Source organism: Arthrobotrys flagrans, assembly GCF_004000055.1.
Source record: "Arthrobotrys flagrans strain CBS H-5679 chromosome Unknown unitig_0, whole genome shotgun sequence".
NCBI lineage: Eukaryota > Fungi > Ascomycota > Orbiliomycetes > Orbiliales > Orbiliaceae > Arthrobotrys > Arthrobotrys flagrans.
In genome coordinates this window covers 5,606,946-5,620,643 of record NW_027137550.1, presented here as the reverse complement: position 1 = coordinate 5,620,643, position 13,698 = coordinate 5,606,946, and the positions used below count along the sequence as shown (strand labels likewise).

The 13,698-nt window shown below is 50.8% G+C and overlaps 7 protein-coding genes across 7 annotated transcripts; 4 read left to right on the top strand and 3 right to left on the bottom strand.

Moving 5' to 3' along the window:
- DFL_004659 (uncharacterized protein) lies at window positions 1-1,181 on the bottom strand (the record flags this gene model as incomplete). Its single annotated transcript, XM_067633790.1, has 3 exons — window positions 1-411; window positions 671-873; window positions 947-1,181. 3 exons carry the CDS (start codon window positions 1,179-1,181, stop codon window positions 1-3), a joined length of 849 nt encoding a protein of 282 aa, XP_067491924.1.
- Window positions 1,182-1,461: 280 nt separating this feature from the next.
- On the top strand, window positions 1,462-2,195 carry DFL_004658 (uncharacterized protein; the record flags this gene model as incomplete). The annotated part of the gene is made up of 2 exons (XM_067633789.1): window positions 1,462-1,590; window positions 1,653-2,195. 2 exons carry the CDS (start codon window positions 1,462-1,464, stop codon window positions 2,193-2,195), a joined length of 672 nt encoding a protein of 223 aa, XP_067491923.1.
- A 142-nt stretch (window positions 2,196-2,337) lies between these two features.
- DFL_004657 (uncharacterized protein) lies at window positions 2,338-3,639 on the bottom strand (the record flags this gene model as incomplete). The annotated part of the gene is made up of 1 exon (XM_067633788.1): window positions 2,338-3,639. One exon carries the CDS (start codon window positions 3,637-3,639, stop codon window positions 2,338-2,340), a length of 1,302 nt encoding a protein of 433 aa, XP_067491922.1.
- Window positions 3,640-4,306: 667 nt separating this feature from the next.
- Window positions 4,307-6,970, top strand: DFL_004656 (uncharacterized protein; the record flags this gene model as incomplete). Its single annotated transcript, XM_067633787.1, has 2 exons — window positions 4,307-4,322; window positions 4,380-6,970. 2 exons carry the CDS (start codon window positions 4,307-4,309, stop codon window positions 6,968-6,970), a joined length of 2,607 nt encoding a protein of 868 aa, XP_067491921.1.
- Window positions 6,971-7,287: 317 nt separating this feature from the next.
- On the bottom strand, window positions 7,288-10,132 carry DFL_004655 (uncharacterized protein; the record flags this gene model as incomplete). Its single annotated transcript, XM_067633786.1, has 7 exons — window positions 7,288-7,412; window positions 7,480-8,678; window positions 8,745-8,880; window positions 8,952-9,421; window positions 9,477-9,589; window positions 9,651-9,708; window positions 9,828-10,132. The coding sequence occupies 7 exons, from the start codon at window positions 10,130-10,132 to the stop codon at window positions 7,288-7,290; spliced, it is 2,406 nt and encodes an 801-aa protein (XP_067491920.1).
- Window positions 10,133-11,116: 984 nt separating this feature from the next.
- Window positions 11,117-12,297, top strand: DFL_004654 (uncharacterized protein; the record flags this gene model as incomplete). The annotated part of the gene is made up of 4 exons (XM_067633785.1): window positions 11,117-11,317; window positions 11,403-11,841; window positions 11,905-12,040; window positions 12,096-12,297. 4 exons carry the CDS (start codon window positions 11,117-11,119, stop codon window positions 12,295-12,297), a joined length of 978 nt encoding a protein of 325 aa, XP_067491919.1.
- Window positions 12,298-12,674: 377 nt separating this feature from the next.
- On the top strand, window positions 12,675-13,229 carry DFL_004653 (uncharacterized protein; the record flags this gene model as incomplete). Its single annotated transcript, XM_067633784.1, has 1 exon — window positions 12,675-13,229. One exon carries the CDS (start codon window positions 12,675-12,677, stop codon window positions 13,227-13,229), a length of 555 nt encoding a protein of 184 aa, XP_067491918.1.
- Between the last annotated feature and the right edge of the window lie 469 nt (window positions 13,230-13,698).

The window sequence follows — 13,698 nt, the reverse complement described above, 5'->3', positions numbered from 1 at the left end:
CTACAACTCCGCCCTTCTCTCCCCTCCCCCGAATATGCTTCCACCCCCGCCTGCAACCGTCCCGTTCACCCCCTGTTGTGTACTCTCATCCTCCCCTTCCTCCCTAACAACGGTCACGGTCCTCCTGACAACCTCATCCACCCCTCTGAACCCAATCGCAACCTCATACTCTCCCAACTCTTTAACCCTCACGGCTCCGTCTTCCGTCCCCAACGTGATATTTTCAGCCGAAACAACGACTCGGTTCGCATCTTTTAGCGCCGATGCCGAGGAGATGAGTTTTATGGCGTTGGCGACGTCGGTGGTTGTTACCGAACCATGCAGGGAGGTGGTTTGGGGGGTTATCGTTGAGCGGTAGAAACGGATCGTTGACGGGAGGATCGTGGAGAGGATTTTTATGGATTCGACCGGCTTTTTTTTATTTTTAGAAGCGTTAGTGGGTTTCCTCGTAAAAGAGTATCGGTGGAGATGAATGGGTGGTAAGGGAAAGGAGGGAAAGACAGAAATCAGTAGGAACAATTGGAGTAATATAAAAAAGAAATTTTGATAAAATCCACATGTTATCGTTCGGATAAGCGTAAAATTCAAAATCTTCATCATGCGAGTCTTCCCAATATATACCTTGGTATGTATATAAAAGAACCGAAATAAAGGAAGGGATCAAACATACCGTCAAAAGCTGATCCTTAACGACCCCATCCCAAGCATCGCCCTTCTCCTCCGCCTTCTCAACAAACGGCTTATACCCCGGATCCCTTTCCACGACCGTATGCTTCCCCAAAGCCTTCTCCTTCTCAAGGGTTAAATACTCCGCTTCGCCGCGTTGATACCAGATCGTGCGCATGCGGCCGGGGGCTACGATCATTATCGATCCTAATCATCATATACCGTTAACATCCCCCCGTAAATATCAATTGGAGATCGAAAACAACCGGGGAGGGGGTACCTTTGGGCCCATATCTAGGTATATCCTTCAGAAACCTGACTTTGATACCCGCTGCCTTTTTCACTAGTTTCTTTTTACCGCGGATGAAGGTCGTCGGACCGGGTGCGGAGAGGGAGAGGAGGCAGGAAGAGCATATCGATAGATTGCTTCTACATAGTGATGCAGCAGGTCTGAGGAAACTCGCCCGGCCGGCGGAGCCGAGGAGGGTGGTGGCGAGGGTTTGTGGGAAGGACATTTACATCTGAATGGAGGATTCGCAGATGGGGTGGGAATTTATAGGTGGTTGGAAGGCGAAATTTTCGAGAAATCTTGGGAGGTGAATTTCACACGTTTGGCAACGCATAATTTTGGGTTTTTTTTATCGATCGATGTTCGCGTGGATTATCGGCGGACTTTCTCGACGGTGTTTTACTCGGAGTGCTGTCGGGAGGAGGACGTGTACATACCGGTATCGTTCTTCGGGAGGAGGGAAAGGTTGGAACTTCATTCCGTCGAATACTTTGGCAATCGGTAGGATGGCGGAGAACACATCGACTTCGGTTCCCGGCGAGGAGCAGCAGAATATATCGGCGACGGGTTCGAGTTTCCAGAACATGAGCTTGTCTCAAAAATCCATCCATCCGTTGGTATGGATCGATTGCGAGGTACTTTGCTTTCTCTTTTTTTTCTTAAATATTCTATTATATCGGAAAAGCTAATGAAATAGATGACGGGCCTCAACCCCCCATCCGACAAACTCCTCCAAATAGCCTGCTTCGTCACCGACTCCCAACTCGACCTCCTCGACGAAACCGGCTTCGAAATCGTAATCTCCCGCCCGGAATCCCTTCTAAACCAGATGGACACCTGGTGCACGGACACCCACACCGCCACGGGCCTGATCCCCCGCGTCCTCTCTTCGGAAGTCACAGTCGCACAAGCCGCGACCCAATTGCTCTCCTACATCAAAAAATACGTCCCCGAAAAAAAGACAGCGATAATGTGCGGGAATAGTATTCATTTTGATAAATTGTTTTTGAGTTACGAAATGCCCGAGGTGGTGGATTGGTTGGGTTACAGGGTGGGGGATGTCAGCAGCATCAAGGAGTTCGCGAGGAGGTGGTGCGAGGGGAGCGTTCTGGATGGGTTGCCGGTTAAGAAGTATACGCATGAGGCGAAGCAGGATATTTTGGAGAGCATCGAGGAGGCGAGGTATTATCGGAAGGTGCTGTTCGGAGGGGCGGAAAGATCGGGGGATTCGGAGGCATGAGGGGCTTTGTATTGTAGCCTTGGGGGTTCGTACGAAGGTGAAGCTTCGGATGGTTCGTTATGGCATTAGGTTTATGTCTACAGATACCCTTTTATGCATGAGCGACAGCGGTAATGATACATCGGACGAATTGGGTGATAAATTATGTTTTGGGATCCTTCTTCTTGAAGAACGCGGTCATCTTCATCATTCCCTTGGTATCCACCTTTTCCAGCTTCTTGACACCGCTACTCTTCTTCGAATCCTCCTCCTTCTTCTTCCTCTTTTTCTCCCTCTCGATATCTTCTCTACTCCTTCCTCCGCCTGCTTCTAAATCCTCAAGCGTCCGCTTGGAATGCGACATGGAAAAGTCCATCGCAGCGTTCGCAGCCGCTCGAAGGGATTTTAATTCCTCCGTATACTTTTCTAACGGTTCTCGGGGGTGGAGTTTGTCAAGTCTTTCGGAGAGCGAAGAGTATATTTCCTGAGGGAGGTAGTTTTGGAAAAATTGGAGGGAATGGGAGAGGTGGCAGAGGTATTGGATTTCCGGAGGCGGGAGGAGGTTTTCTTGGATTATTTCCGTTCGTTCTTCTTCTTCTCCTCCTCCCCCTCCCCCTTCCGTGGGTGTATCCGTTGTGGTATCATCGAGGTTTAATTTTGAAGCTTCACGACGGAGTTGGGAGTCTACTCCGCCTTCCGGGATGGGTTCTTGGGTATCTTCGTCTTGATCTTCGAGTTCGGCGTCGTTTATTATCCCCCCACCGCTGGGTTTTATATCCGATTGCCGTTTCCAAGCTGTGGATGCCTGCGTACCTATCGGTTTCGACAATTTCCTCGAAATATGTTTCGTCAAGCTGGACGGTAAAGCTTTGGCGACCGCTTCGACGCGGGATATGAGGAGGGTGTGCAGTTTTTCCAAATTAAGTCGAAACATTTGTTCAACCCCTCCGGCTGATACGGTGTCGCAGATGGAGAGTAGACGGGATTGGAGGATCTGTGAGGAATTCGGGTGAAGGGAGAGGAGTTTGGTCCATTTCGTGGATTCGGGGTGGGATTCGAGGAGGTCGTCGAAGGAGAGGAAGTTACAGGAGGTCTTTTGGGAGGAAAGGTGGGGGAGGAGGAGGTAGAGGGGGTCCAGGGGGGTGGTGAGGTAGAGATGGGCGTCCTTGATGATCAGGGATAGTTTATCATCCCGTTCTTCCTCTTCCTTCGATGAATTTGAGTCCGGAAGTGATAGTGGAGGTACATCCGGAGTTACGAGCCATGATCTGGGAGCGTGTGGAGGATTTGAGACCTTGAGGATTTCGTAGATGAACGGTGTGGATTGATCCGAGGGTGATGAAGATGATGTCGGGTGGTGGATCAGATATCGGGTTGGGATGTTGGTGTTTGGGTGTTCGAAGGTTAGTATTGTATTATTGTCGTCAGAATTAGGGAGTATGAAGACCCTGGGATCGGAAGCCATGATACGATAACCCTCAGAGCCCGATTGGTGGTGATGATGCTGATGTCTACGGCGGAAGGGGTGTCGAGGTGAGGCTTGAAGGCCTGTTGGTTGTTCTCAGACACGCGTTGTGGCGCCGATTGGTGTTATTCCCAATCGGGATTAATGTTTGTCGCCTCGACAGGACCTCCCACTTCTTCCTCATCTTCATCAATATTAACGTCAACATCTCCTCTCCTTCTTCCTCCTCGTCGACAATTATCACGGCCGTTGCTGAATCACCGGTCCCTCGCGATTCTTCGTACGAACTTTAATCGTATCCAATCGCATCGGCTTTAAAAACGTGCTCACGCGGTCGGTTCCTTTCGCGCCGAACAATTCACACGGCTGCACAGCCTATCATATCGGAATTCACACGCTAAATTCGAGGCGCCGTTTTTGATTATTCTACAAAATTCCAGAGGTTTTTTCGGGATCGGTTGTTATCGGGGTATGGGAGTTTGCATATCGTCGGCTTGATATCGCGGTTTCGCTGTTTCGGGAAATCATTCCTTGCGACTTTTACTCGTCCGGATTGATAAATACCCAAACCGTGCCCCGCTCTACCCGAAGAGAGGAACCGCTGGGAGTTCTATCGACTGGATTATCGACGAATGATTCGAAGGTTTCAATCTGCGTTATTACCATCATGGCTAGCAACAACGGTACTTCCCTCCCCCCGATGCCAACATCGAGATATATAAACTAACAGTAAAAACCAGATGCGATCACCCAATGGCCCCCGGCATCCCCCAAAGACGTCCTCCGCCTCACCCCCAAAAAGCCCCTCACGAACCCTCACCACTCCTCCCCTCTCCGTCGCGCAACCGCCGTCTCACCTTCCCCGCGATCCCGTCGTCCCCTCCCAGCCGACGAAGATGAAGACAGCGATGCCACAACTTCAGACGAAGACGAAGAGGCGTTACAATTACAACTTAAAGCGATAGAAATGAAATTAAAACTAAAGCGTTTACAAAAGGAGAAGAAACGGAAGGCGTTAGCTGCTGCCGCTGCCGGGAACGGCGGTAATTCGAATCCAATTTCTTCACAACAGTCGGGACGGGTAACGCCTCCTCCTCCTCCGTCCCGGCCGGCGTTTGAACCAGATGTTCAAGTACCCGTTTCTCCATCACCACGGAAAAAAATGATGCCGATATCGGACACGAATCCACCGCAGTCGCCGTCGAGGGTCTTGTTGGGAATCGATAAGGGTTTAAGAGCGAGGGATATATCGCTAAAACGTGCTCCCGGGATGACGAATCTCATAGCAGAACCTCCCCGGAAACCGCAGTTTACTTCGAGTACTTCGAGCGCTCTGCACAACATCACGAAAGACAATCCGTTCGCTCCCAAATCCTCGAGATCTACGATAACCCCGGCTGCCCCCGTGGAACAGGTTAAAACTTTCTCGGAGCGAATAGCAGAACAGAGAGCAGGGATAACAGCCAAGGAGGCGAGAGCTAGGGAGAACGAAAAGTTGAGGAGCAAAGGTTGGAACGTGGACTCCAGCGACGCCGCGTCTACGGTTTCCTCGACCATGGGAACCGATTCGGCTACACTCGCACCCTCTCGAGCTCCCTCGGTGGCTTCCCACCGTCCGTCGAGCTCTCAGCAAAACATCGGCAGCCGTCTCCAACCCCCCCGTTCAACTTCCACAGCCTCGACGGTCGTAGCGGCGGAACCTCCCAAACCCTCGGGTTCCAGCTCCATCAGCGGACCTTCAGACCCTATGTCGGTAGGCCAAGAACCCTCCGACCTAGGCGCAGGTTTCGACTCCTTCTCCAGCCTTCACCTATCCCGTCGTTCGATCCCGCATACCACCCTCTCCCGCCACCTCCAGGAGAAAGAACTCTTCCAACTCCCCCGTCTTCTCAAAACCGTTCACTCGCCGGAATACGACCCACCTGACGTTCCGGGTGACTGGGTCGTCTTTGGGATCGTTTCTTCGAAATCCGAGCCCAGGGATGTAGCCCGCGAAGGAGGTGGGAAGTACATTGTCATGCAGCTGACGGATTTAAAATGGGAACTGGACCTGTTCTTCTTCGGGTCTACGTTTCAAAAGTACTATCGAATACCGGTTGGGACGGTACTGGCGATCTTGAATCCGAATATAATGAAACCACGAAATCAAGATAGCGGCAAATTCTCATTAACGCTATCGGATAGCAACGACGACGCATCCAGTATCTTGGAAATAGGCCATTCGAGGGATTTGGGGGCTTGCAAGGCCAGAAAAAGGGATGGGAAGGAATGTGGTGTTTGGGTGGATAAACGAAGGACGGAATACTGCGATTTTCATGTCGAACAGACGGTGGCGAAGAATAGAGCCGGAAGGATGGAGTTGAATACCATGGGGAAATTATATTCTCCCCCCAAGAATAAAGGAGGGATGAGGCCGAAGAGGAATTGGTTGAGAGGGGGCAAACAGGAGAGGGAAGATGGGTTGTTACCGTTGGGAGGGACGGGGGTGGTACCGGATTTACCGGTTAGAGCCGGTGGCGGTGGGGGGAATGTATACGTCTCCGCCGGGTTTTCGACGGCGAGGTTGATCGACGGGGGAGAAAAGACGGGGGATTTGAATTGGCAGAGGGAGAAGGAGGAGAGGGTGAGAAGGGTTTTGGCGAGGAGGGAGAAGGAGAGGGAGGTCACGAAGGGGCTTTTGGCGGTGGGGAACAGTAATACCGGGATGGAGTACCTCAAAGCGAATTTGGAGGATGAAGGGAAGGTCGTCATGGGGGGTCAGAGGGCTATGGAAAATGCGGGGAAGAGTATCGGAAAGGGACAGACGGTGCAGGAGGTCAGGAGCAAGGCACTCGAAGAGTTTAGGAAGGGGATGGCGGCGGTCAAGGCTTCTGACGTTTCGTTATCGCCGGTGAAGAGTAAGAGGAAAGCAGCGGATAGAAAAAGCGGATCACCGGAGGCGGGACCGGGGAAGATGGGGGGTACGGATGATGAGAGGGCCGTCAAGAGAACGAGAAAGGCTGACGAAGGACCTGTCGGGTGGGCGCAGAGGGATGTTAAGAAACATCTGGAGAGGAATGCGGCGTTGACGACCGGTGGGGGGTTGAAGCAGACAAGGCTGGAATTCGGAAGGGCGAACAGTAGGAGCAGGAGTAGGAGTAAGAGTCCGCCGAAGGGGGATGGAGCGATGGGGTATGAGAGGGAGGCGTCACCGACGAAGAGTAATATAAAGTCGGTTGCGGGTGGAGGGAGGCCCAGGAGGGATTCTAAGACGGTCACTTTTGCGCCGACGCCCGACAGGGGGGTTGTGGATGATGATAGCGATGATGATCTTGAGATTTTGGGGATGTGAAGGGGTCATTATCATTATTATTCTTTTGGAGTAAGAGTATTGGTTTACCTTTTTTTGTTCGGCGTCTTAGCTGTTTTTTTCTTCACGGGCATGGTGAAACTTTATGAACCAGCAGGGTATCGTTGGTTGTTATTTTAGATCATCTCCTTTTCGGTTACGAACGGACGAGGCAAAAGTATCGTGGCTTTTCATTGCATCGTGTCTGGTAATTACATATCCTTCAAAAACGACCTGTCTCATCAAAATAGAACTCGCAAACACGACCTGCTTCCAGCGCCTACAAACCCATCATGATGATACCTTCTATCGCCGGTGTTTCACTTGGGGACGTCTAACGAAATACCCTTCAAATGCTCTTGCACTATATCTTCGAGACCCTTCGTGAGCCGATCTTGCACCCATGCTGGTTCCCTACCTTCGTACAATAGCGGACTATCTTCGCCTGTTTCGTCGTAATACGAGTCAGCACGCCCCTCAAAATATAAACTAAAGGGAAAAAAAAAACATACCGATCCAATCCCAAAGCACGAACCCCTCATCGTTATCGATATGTTCCCTCGAAATCTCCTCCCCCGGTTTCAACCCCTTCAACTTCTGCGGTTTAACCAACTCGCAAGCCCTGATCAACCTTGTGAATTCGACCCATTCCGCATAGTCGTATGCCCTCTTCGGGTCCGTGGCGACTTGTCGACCGACGTCTCTTATCGCGGCTGTTAACGCCGCGAGGAGTCCTTGGAAGGTGTAGTCTTCCGGTAACGGTCTTGGCTTTTCGAAAAGTTCGGGCCGGAGGGGGGTTCCTTGCGGTTGGGATCCGTCTTCCGGTCTTTGTTCTTCGATCGAGGAGGGGTCGTTGAGGGAGAATGTGGGGATCGGAGCTCCGCGGTGTGCGGAATCTCGGTCTTGGGTTTTGACTTCTTTCAATGTTGGCATCCTGCCATTGTCACCCGCCGACACAGCTCCGGACCCCCTCCTCGCATTATCGATAGCCAGACTAGGATCCCTCGACCTCTCCTCCTTCCTCCTGACCTCCCGATCCCTCCACATCTCCTTCAAACTCTTCCTGATCCCTTCCTTCGGTAAAATCGTAAACTCCGCCAGCCTCAACGTCGCATTCTGAAAATTCTCAATAACCGTGGAACCCATGCTCGATATCAATATCGTAATGGTAGGTACGGACCATATGCTCCACAATAAAAAAAAGGCCTTACCGGCATTGCTCCGAGGGCTTAAATCACCGTATCCGATTGTAAGCAATGATACGTAACAGAAATATAATGCTTGGAAGTACGTAAGCCCCTGCGTATCCTTTTCCGCGATCATGAAGATCACAGCGCCGAGAAGCCAGAGGGTTAGGAATGCAACGGTGGAGGAGACGAGTGCCGTCCATCTTTTGAATTTCAGCGTATGACGTTGGATCCGTCGCATGGCTTCGAAACGGTCACGGGAGGCGCGGAGGAGGATGGGGCGGGTTCGACGTTTACCGGTGAAGGCGGTGAAGATTTGTTGCGGGATGTGACGGATGCTGCCGGAGTGCCGGAGCGGGATGGTTTCGGATTTCAGACTGTCGGTGGTACGACGGTGGACGGGGGATGTTACCGGCGGCGTAACCGGGGTTCGGAAGCGGGAGAGGGAGGGGTCGTCGCGGTTGAGTTCCGAGGAGGCGGCGACGGCACGGTTTGCGACGTCTCGGCGACGGTTGGTGATGTGCCTGGGGAAGAAGGGATTGTATATTAGTATGTGCGATCTAGTAATTAAATGGATCCGAAGGACTTACTGTTCGACTACTTGCTTTTCACCGATCTCTATGACGAATCCGTGGATGCTGTTGACCACCAGACCGAGCATGATGATACCGACAACAGAGAACGGAAAAACTACCCCCCTCGCGGCATCGGATGTCGCAGCGATATCTGAATCAAAATCAGTACTTCTATCTCCCGACTTTATATAAAATAAAAAATAAAAAAAGTAGAATCCTTACCACCGAACCCAACGGTCAAAAGCGTAACATTACAAAAATACACCGCATCCGAATAACTCCACCCTTCGACCTTCGAAAATATCAACGCCCCAATCCCCATCCACAAGAAAAAGAATATCGTCTGTAACATCAAATTCTTTTCCGCTCTTGATGACTCTATATGCGCCGGATAATGTTTCTTCAAGAACCCCGCGATGTTAACGAAGAGAATGGAAGCGGAGAAAAGGTATAAACTGGCCGATATCACACCGAACCAGAATGCCTGTGTGTATATCTGCCCCGGACTGACCGGACGGGCGTGGACGTGTAAGGCTGCCAGGATGCCGGAGAGGAGTCCGAAGGCGATGTACCAGCAGATTATTGTGAAGGGCATGGCTACGGCATAGCGGATACGTCTGGAGTAGTTGCACATGAGGAAGAAGTTTCCTACGAACCCGAATACGAGGGAGGCTGCGTTTATGCCAATCGCCCTGCAGAAATTGAATATCAGCGGTGAATATAATGCGATTCTAGCTTCCGATGTACCATTTGGGATCCGGAAACGGCACATCATATCGCTGGTCATACGGATGGGCCCCTTCGAGCATGAGGTCCGCCCGCCAGGGACTAACCAGCGCAGCTACGGATGTAAGATTCGCCTGATAAATCCGTAAGAAATGTATTTTTCTTCCAACTCGAATACGAAATTCGAAGCCTTACCAACGGTCCTACGGTAGCAGCGATCAATGGAATCCCTTTTGCCGCAAACCACCATTTTCTATTAAAAAAAAAAAATTTGTCAACAATCTTGGTCATAATATGCATTTTAGGAATTGATATCGAGAATGTCTAGAAAACAACAAATTCAAGTGTTGCACAAAATGGAGGCAAACGGACATGGGTGGCTCGTCATGGCGTTGGAACTCTTCTTCGTACGCCTCAAAGCCTTCCGTCTCGTCTATATCGCCACGATTTCCATCGTCTGCAGGCGCAGATTTGCTACTACTAGGTTCACTGGAAGAGTTTTCAGGGGTGCTGTCTGAGCCCAGGTTTGGCATGAGGCTCGGATCTATGGCGACATCGGTGTCGGATCCATCCTGGCTACGACGCGGAGTTGGAAATGGTGACGTTTGGCGATATGTACCGTTTCTTCTACCGGTGGTGAAGGCCTCGCCAAGCAGCTGTGTCCGCAGTTGATACATTGATGTTATCGACGGTCAGTCCACCGCTCGCCATAAACCGATCTATCACGGCGGCTAAAATGGCAACATGTTGTGGAAATTCCAAGTTGACGGATGACAATGCCACCCGGTGCGAGAAGAAGGTTGAAGATATTTTGGCTGAACATAAAATTCAAGAAAGACAACCCCTGGAATCCGGAAAGCTTGAATCAAAATGCTTGATTAGTATGCAGACCTGGGGGGGTTGTCGACGCCCACCGGTTCTCCCACATGGCATGCGATATAACATGGAACGAAACACCATTCCGGTCTTCCTCGGAGTATGAGGTTGGGCCCACCGGCGAAAAGATCAAAGGTACGTAGACGCCTTGATCAAAAGAATCAATCGTATCCGGAGAAAGCGACGGGCTTGGCCTTTAGAGGTATCGGCCGGGCGCCACCATGGATTCGAGGATTTGATTAATCAAGATGAGCGCACGCAGCGTATCTCCTGGCGTAATGATTAGCGAAAAAGGCAATGACCCCGGCACGCGGTGGGCGACTCTGATAGGCTGGTTTTTACCTGCTGTGCGACTACGAATGCATCGTCGATGGGATCCATAGAGGGCGTGGTATTGGTTCCGTGCCAAGAGGACCCTTTCGAGGTCCCTGCTCCCGCTCTGGTGGGCCAGCTGACCGAAACGCGTCAGTTGCCCAGACCCGACAAATGTTATCATGCGGGAAGCCGTAAGGGAATCTGCATTTCTAAGGTCCTGAGGATCCTTACATGTCGGGCATGCGAATGCGGGGTTCTTTATAACATCGGACGGCACTCAGACTTAGTTCTCTGTTTGTGCACATTCGCAGATATACCAACCTCACCGGCAACGCAGCCACCCGATACCCCCTTGCGTATAGCCACGGCGACTCACTCAAACCTTCAAAGATATCGATCTTGATATTGGTATCGTACCAACCTCACCACCCAACCTGTATCTGTCAACGGCCTACAACTCGCATTTCATGATGCCTGGCACCAGCAGGTATCCTGATACCCCTCAACCGGTCATATACACCCATGTTGTGGAGACACCCCGCTCGGAGCAGGAACCCCTGTTGCCAAATTCATACTACGATGTCAACCAAAGCTCCAGCACTCTTAATTCTCAAAGGTTCGATCCCAGCAGGAAGCGTATACACACACCTGCTGTGCTTTATCCTGTTCGGGTATGCCCTATATCCTCGATACGATCATACGCCATGGGGAGGTATTGGTGGTTCGTACTGTAAATCTAATATTATATGGCATTAGGGCATAGTATATCTCTACTACAACCCCATCCTATGGAGGGTCATCCGTGGCAGGGTCATTCCCTGCCTCATTCTCTCCCTCTGCGTCACCATCGTCCTCTTCATGCTCCTCTACATCCCTCTGGCGGCGATAATGTCCTTCCTAACCGGTCCAATCGCCCTTCTTAACGCCGCTCTCACAATTCTTACCCTCGCCGCAAATCTGAACTCCGCCCTGTGCGAGGGCTTCCTATTGGAACAAAGTCTGATAAACATGTTCGATGCCGTTTTGTTATTGGAACATCATCATGAACTGGTAGGAGAAGGACAGGAGGTTATTCCGAACGCACCGGATGTTGTGGCAGCGTTGGGGGAATACAAGGTCCCGACTAGTTTGAGGCCGCAGTGGAAGGCTATTTTTGAATTCATATTCTTTAGCCCGGTATCTTTCATTCCTATTGGTGTGTAATACGGACCCCCGTGGCGAATCGCGGGCCCGGAAGTGGCTAATCCTTCGATGATAGTCGGTCCGTTCATATTCCTTGCCATTCAGGGTAACCGTGCCGGACCTATCGCACATTATTGGTACTTCCGCCTCAAGAAGATGGATAAGAGGCAGCAAAAGGCATTCATCAAAAACTATCATTGGTCGTATCTAAAGTACGTTCCCCATCCGAAACCCTCGGTTTCCAATCTAACGCTTTCTTTTGCACAGCTTCGGGACAATGGCCATCGGTCTGCAATTTATTCCCATGCTTTCGATCCTTGTCGCCTTTACCAATGCAATTGGCGCGGCGCTCTGGGCCATCCGCCTTGAATATCGTGAAAAGAAACATCGTCAGTTTGTGGCAGCAAACCATCCACATCGACCGGAGGAAACGCATTATGCACACGGTCATCATGGACATGTTGCGTAATTCTAGTTGAATATTACTTGAGAGAAATTTATGGAGCGGGAGTCTATTACACCTATGGTTTTTATTTTTATTTTTCGATACACTTCATGTTTCCGTTCTACCTTTGTTCTCGTTTCAGCATCTGCACTGCAGCGCCAAGCAATCCCATCCTTTGAAGCACGACGTCAATATTTCAGCCCAAACTCCTTTGCTTTCTCTTTTCGACTTCTTTTTATCCTCAACCCGGCTTGCGTAAATAACAAGTAGTTTCGCAGACGAGCGCACAGGCCTCCTGTAGCATCCACCTTTGCATTTCTACAATCCGAGAGATCCAGTGTCCGAAATCCAACGTCTGCAACACAAATATCCAAGCCAACACAGCTATCGATATCACGACGATGCCACCCCTCTCCATCTTCCGCGCTCCGAACACCCCCTTCCCGTCAACCTCCCTCCCACCTCTGACACCACAAACGCTCCTGAAAACCTGGTGGGTAACGACCTCCACCCTCCCGATGTGGAAATCCGCTAAAAACATCAGAATAACCTACACCTCCATCCCATCCACCAAAGATATCGATGACATGATCCACTACAACCCGCGTGATGGTCCTCCGGCCGCAACCCAAACCCCAGAGGGATCCGCCAAGTTGGTGACAAAATCAATTCACGGAGTTGACTACCCGCTTTCCGGGGATGAACGGGATTTGACGTATAAGTGGAGAGGGAAGGGGTTGTTGTTTATTGCGACGTCGAGGTGGCAGGTTGTGGGGTACGGTGGGAGGGATGTTAGGGTTGTTACCGGCGAGGGCGGGGAGGAGGTGTTGGAGGGGGTGGAGTGGGTTGTTACGTATTTCGAGAAGAGTTTGTTTACGCCGGCCGGGGTGGATGTTATGACGGTGGCGAGGGAAGGGGTGGATGGAGAGGTATTGGGGGGGTCGGAGATGGATTGAAGGGTGTTGGAGGGGTGCTTGGGGAGCTGTGGGGGGGAATATTTGATATTCCTAGGGATTGAGGATATCGATCAAATCGTGATTATAGTTGGGGGATGGTGGCGTTATACACACGGGACTTGATATTCAAATCGACCGTCGACAGTATAATTTGAACGGAGGGCGTCTTTTAATGGTAACCTTTTGCTTTCGGGCCTAGCGGGCACCTTATTTATACAAAGCGACATGGATCTCGAAATTTTACTTTTTACATATTTTCAAATCCAGCTATCAAAACCGGGCTATAGTGCTAGAGTTCTTTATTACCCCAAAATCTATCCTCCCTCTCTCTCGGTATCTCTTTCCAAACGACCCATTGAACGTAGAACAGAAGTATGCTCGCCAAAATTGGGTATGCGAGTTGAGAAACTTCGAATGCGATATATGATATCTTTCGGTGAGTGCTCCGCCATACTGGGGAAGGTAAAGG